The following is a 6,119-nucleotide window of genomic DNA, read 5'->3' on the forward strand; positions in this document are numbered from 1 at the left end:
AGTGCTGCGTTGTTTTGCTTGTATTTTGTTTAATAACTTTTCTTGAAAGGCTCCTGGATAAAACCTTTTCCATCTATAATATATATAATTTTACTTTTAGAGGACGTAATACCTCGCCACCCCAGTTTTATGACTTAAGCATAAGACTCTGTGTGGTAGGGTGTTACAACGTGCTCACAACAAATAATACAGACATGTCAGGAACAAAGAAGTAAGAACTTCAAAAGATTACAAGTAGGCCTACAGAAAGACTGGACATGTCTCAATTGTTTAGTAGATTACACTCACTATGCAAGAATCAGCAATAATCATCTAAATTCATAATCATCAATTTATCTAATAAGCATCAATTTATCTAAAACTATATTAAAACCGAAAATACTAATGAAGGTAGTTAAAAAAATCTAATAAAACAAACTCACCTATAGAAATAGAGGCAGAAGCTGAGTTAGGGATGCGGAGAAGCTTCGGAGTTCGGAGCTTCAGCACAGCCACACATAGAGGATGACGAGACACACGAAGGAGGAAGAGACCGGCAACCCACTACAAGGTTTTTATTTATTTGTGCCAGTTTTTTCTCTTATTTGTTGAGGTTTATAACCCCCACCAAATGGTTTGTGGGGGTTTCTAAAACCCCAAAATTTGAGGTGTCACGAGGTCTTTTGTGGGGGTTTTGTGTGTGTTTAGTGGGGTTTTATATTGGACTTTTGTGGCAATTTTAAATCACTTTTGTGGCAGTTTAAAATCCCCACAACTTCATTTTTTAATTTAACAAAAATTAACTATTTTGTGAGATTTTCAAACCTCCACAAACTCTATAATTATTTATTTATTTTTAATTTCAAATCATTCATTAATCTCATCTCATTTACATATTCTCAAATTAAAAATTTATTTTTTAATATTAAAATTTAAAAACTAAATCTTTTATAACACAATTCTTCAACATAAGACATAACTCTATATATAAAATCATTCTTTGAATGCCAATTTCTATCACAAAACAAAGATAACCTCTTTTTTTGAATCAGCAATAATTAATAAAAAAAAGTACAGAATTCAGATATATTATATTACACAATGATCACCACTGTCAGGCATTATTATGTAAATATATTATGAGTCTACATCATTCTAAAGCAATTCAGATCAGAAACAACTAAGATAAAATAGTGATACAAACAACAGCTATGGTGGCAACAATTGAACCTTGATCAAGTAATTTCTGTAAACTTGTTCTTGAGAAATGCTGGTAAGGCAAATACACTGCAATCAATAATGAAATGATAGCACCTTCTTTTGTGTCCCTGACAAAGACAATAACATTGAATCGTTATGGAGAAAAAGCAATGGCTTGATGAACTCAAAACCTAAAAAGATGGATTTGCTTACCTAAATCTCATGACCTCATAAGGGGAAAGGATGACCAAGAGAAGTGCTAGAAATGGCAACTCAAATTCACCTTGAAATAAAGATCTTGCAAAAAATTCTTTATTCAATTAGTTTTTGAAAGTATGAAGAACAAAATAAATAGGAATATCTGCATTATTTATAGAAAAAATAAGATATTAAGCCCATCTAAAGGTTCCAAAAATAATGCTTACACCTAGTGGCGGAACTTAACTTTGTCAAGTTAGTAGCTACATCATTTTCAATAGCATCGCTATCTAATAAATTGGTAGCTATAATAGACTAGACATTGTGTGCTACTAAAAAATATATGAGATTTCTAACATAATAAACTACAAAGCTATAATAGAATTCTAACATATTTAAAATAAAACAGGATATAATTATTATCTTACCTCAACAAGCGTTTGTTCGAAAACAATAACAAGAAACTAATGAGAAAAATCAATACCCACTTTAATTATAATTATTATCTGTCAAGAAATTGAAGGATAATATGATCAATTAAATTAAACAATAGAAGAAGACATTAAAATAGGAATAAGAGGATAGGAAATAAGGTAGAAACTCAATTTATTATGAAATTCAGAAGTCAAATGTTATTATATTGAACTGGAACAAACAAAATCCAAGCCTCTGTTTGTGCGACAAGAAAAAAAAAAAAAACTTTATTGAACTGGAACAAACAAAATCCAAGCCAAATGAAAAGTGGTGAAATTGAATTATAAGAGCATGCATATGTATACCTTGGCTGGCTTCCATATTGGTTGATCTGAGGAACAAACTTTATGCTGCAAAAGCTAAGAACAACAGAAATGGAATTATATGAACTAACTTGGCTTTTAAGGAAGGATGATATAGATCAAAATACAATCATATTTAAATTTGAGATTTTTCTTTTGTAATAGAAGTCCCATAAGATTAACTACGGAAATATATATATATATATATATATATATATATATTTAATAGGTTATTACCTCTTGATTGTTGCATGGCCCATCTGGTGAATTTAATTTTCGGTGCTTCAAAATTGAACAAAAAATTACTTCTGAACAGGAAAGTTATCCAAAGCCACTATCAATAATCTGGTTTGTTGATCTAATCAAGCATGTTTTATTGTTCCTTATATATGTGTGTGTATATTAAGTAGCTTCATCAAGAAGAAGAAACACTTTGAATTGTAAATAGCTGAGAGATGACATGATGAAATGTATATATATATATATATATTGTTACAATCATGTGGATCAATAATCAAATTATTAGTATTAACCGGTTAATTTACCAACTGAAACACTACCGAGTAGAATAGTAGAGTAACTCGCGCCATATATTTATTCAGAAATTAAAAAGTGTTACTCTTGAGTCTTACCAAATATGGTATGAAATGAAATTGTTAATGACAGGTAGATGTCTTTAGTCTTTATCCTCATCAATTTGTGTGTCCAACTAATTATTATTACATGACATAATATTGCGTCTTATATTATGGTACGTCTTATATTACATGACATAATTTGTGTGTCTTTTATTAATGATCTAAATTATGATCTCTATTTATCAATCTAGTCTCAGGAAGATGGAACTAGTTGGCAAAGCTTTAAAGCATGCAAAAACAATTAGACATGCGGTGTATTGGGAAATTCCTAATGCACCTCATGAGAAAGTATTGCTATCCAACTTGCTATGTCATAATAACTAATTCTAGGAAGACCATCAAGTTATTGACCAAATGCAAAAGAACAAACTACAATATGGATGATGGATGTAAAAAACAAATCTAAAAGCTAGAGATAGAATTAAGCCCTTTTTCAATTTATCAGTGCTTCAAAAGTGTTCAAATAAATATTAACATAACAAGTAATTGCAAGTCATCCAACTCGCCAAACGAGAATTCTGGGACATCTATATGGCCTCCAACCGACTTCTCTCCTCTCAAATTCAATTCCCCTGTTTCAATTTTGTAAATCAGTGTGTGATCCAAAAAAGGCAAGTAGTTGAAATGCACACTAAAAATTAACAATTAGATTGAAGTCCTGAACCAAAAATGATTGATAGTAACTTACCTTTGACCTTTAAAGTCAACTCATATGTGTAACCAACTCCTTTTTTATTTGGAACTATCACCAAGAATGCCTAAAAACAATCACAAAATACTAAATCAACAGATAGAATCACGAAGAACAAATATATATTTTCCATTCAACACGTAATGCATTACGTTGTAGTAATCAACAACTCACTAGTCAAGGTCCTCCTAACACTATATAAATTAATTACCTCCACCACAAGTACCTGCAACTATGATATACATATATCTAATTAGTAATTAGCGTTAATGCAATCAGATAGACAACTAATAATAATGAACTACAGAGGCAGACTTTTTAGGATGATTATTATTATTGTTTCGGGTGTTACTCATGGAGGTATCTTACAACAAATGCCCTGTTCTCATTTAGAATCAGTTATATTTTTTCAAGTTAGTTAGATGTGAACTAAAACTGTTAATTAGTCACAAACATTATAGTGTATAAAATTATGTATTGCATTGCACTTCAACACTTGTGCTATTCACTTTAGCTTTTTCACAATCATCAAAAAATCATCTTCCATGGTTTTCATATGACTCTAATATTTTCTAATGTTGATTCAAAAATCAAGCATTTTGTTGAAGCTCTTGGTGCAGCTTTTATCCTTGGTTGGTTAGTTGATATTAATAAACTGAATTTCTCTAATTCCTTGATCAAATGAATGGACACAAGAAGGAGCATTAAACAATCTATTTTGGAAAATTTTTTTTTCTAATTTTGCAATTTTCATATTCAAATCCTGTGGTGATGAAACCCACCTAGCATCATTTTTCAGAGGAATATTTAATTCGGTAAACCAGTTTTCTCTATTCTCAGCATATAACAAACATGCACATTAAACATCCATTCAAGATCTCATGAATGGAACCAGTAGATTACAAGAACATAAAAATATGTTATAAGTAAATTATATAAGAACAAAAATTACTAATAGAATATACTACGTGAGTCGCTACTGAATCAAAAAAAATAAGAAGAAGAATACCAGCGGCAGCTCGAAGGAGAAAAAAGATCTGAAACAGTGGCTCGATTCAGAAGCTTTCGACGCGACAACTACAACGACAACGATAATGGAAACTGCGGCAGCAACGGCAGCAGAAACTACAGCGGTAACCATAACTACAAAGCAAATAGATCTGAAACCATAATGTCGATAGAGGAGGTGGCTTGATTGAGAAGCTTCCTACACCAACTGTGGCAGAAATAGTGGCAAAACCGGTGACTGTAACGGCAACGAAACCGACAACTGCAACGGCGGCAGAACTAATGGTGGAGAACTTGGGGTTTTGTTGCCATTCAATTCTCTTCCCTCTCACTCGGTCTTATTTTGTGAAACTAAGGAGAAGAAGGATTTTTTCTAGAGAGTTTAAATTTTAATTATCAATTAACTATTAGGAGGAGCTTTATAAATTGCCATAAATAAAATGTATTTTGGAGATTTTTAAGAATCTCTACTAAAAAATTCCCTCAATTAAATATAAATCTTGTAGTAACCATGAACACAGAGTGGAGTAAGGATAAGGAAGATTGACGATGCGAAGGGAATGCAAAAGGAGAAACAAAGGGCTACGGGTGAGGGTAATTGTTGGAGAGGCATCGACGTTTGAGGGAGAAGCAACGATTGAGCCATGGAGGGAGGAGCGACGGTTGAGGGCTTGCAAGAAAAAGTGAGCACGACAGAGGGTTTGCGAGAGAAAGTGAGTACGTAGACAGAAGGAACGCTGATGGAGGAAGCACCGAAGGAGGGGTTGTAAGAGAGGGTTGCGTGATGAACTCTATGTTTCGCAATGAAGAGGGTTAGAGGGGTTGGATGTGCGATGAATAAGGTTGGAAGCGCATTAAAGAAGGTTGGAATAATGAAGCTCTAGTGTTAGGATTTTCTCAGTAGCTAGTTTAATGAGTAGTGAAGAGTGAATAATAGTGAAGTGTTTTTCTCGGTAGTTTAACATAATCCTATTGGCACTATTTAAAAACGTGCCTGTTTCTTTCTGTGGCCATGCTTTGTTAAGTGTCACAACTTAAACGTGGCCAAATTTTTAATTAATTGCCACCCTAAAAAGGTGTGGCCATTGATCCCTTTAGGCCACATTTTTGAAGTGCGGCAATAAAAACGTGGCGAAAAGACTTTAAAAATGTCACCGTAACGCAACTCTATTGGCATGCTTTAAAAGCTTGTAAAGCGTGTTTTTTTTTTATTTTCTATGGCCACATTTTTAAAGCGTGACAAAAAAAGCGTGAACAAATCTCTAATCAATTACCACCCTCTTAAATGTGTGGCCATTAACTCTTTTCGGCTACACTTTTGAAGCGTGACAACAAAAATCTGACCAAATTTTTAATCAATCACCACTCTCATAAAAACGTGGTCATTGACACCTTTTGCTTATGCTTTTAAAGCATCGCAAGTAAAAAGTCTGGCAACACACCTTTTCTCTTGTAGTGATTTAGTTTTCTAAAATACACTCCAGTGTATTGCATGCATAATAGAGTAAGTGGTATCAAAACATGAAAAAAAAGGGTTAGGTTTTAAGTTTATTATTTTATATTTTCATATTGATCTTCATTATTAAAAAAAAAATGATTTGGAGAAACAAAAATTTCTATTTTCATAAT

General features: G+C 32.5%; 1 protein-coding gene and 1 long non-coding RNA gene across 2 annotated transcripts; both read right to left on the reverse strand.

The window, feature by feature from the left end:
* Positions 1-978: 978 nt before the first annotated feature.
* Positions 979-2,210, reverse strand: LOC140178297 (uncharacterized). Its single transcript, XR_011870922.1, has 2 exons — positions 1,393-2,210; positions 979-1,307 (listed from the first exon to the last, which is right to left on the reverse strand). It is a non-coding gene; the product is annotated as an uncharacterized lncRNA (long non-coding RNA).
* Positions 2,211-3,181: 971 nt separating this feature from the next.
* LOC112740405 (uncharacterized) lies at positions 3,182-5,422 on the reverse strand. The gene is made up of 3 exons (XM_025789129.3): positions 4,492-5,422; positions 3,480-3,549; positions 3,182-3,363 (listed from the first exon to the last, which is right to left on the reverse strand). The coding sequence occupies exons 1-3, from the start codon at positions 4,621-4,623 to the stop codon at positions 3,251-3,253; spliced, it is 315 nt and encodes a 104-aa protein (XP_025644914.1). The 5' UTR covers positions 4,624-5,422; the 3' UTR covers positions 3,182-3,250.
* Positions 5,423-6,119: the final 697 nt, after the last annotated feature.

Source organism: Arachis hypogaea, chromosome 14 (genome assembly GCF_003086295.3).
Source record: "Arachis hypogaea cultivar Tifrunner chromosome 14, arahy.Tifrunner.gnm2.J5K5, whole genome shotgun sequence".
NCBI classification, from domain to species: domain Eukaryota; kingdom Viridiplantae; phylum Streptophyta; class Magnoliopsida; order Fabales; family Fabaceae; genus Arachis; species Arachis hypogaea.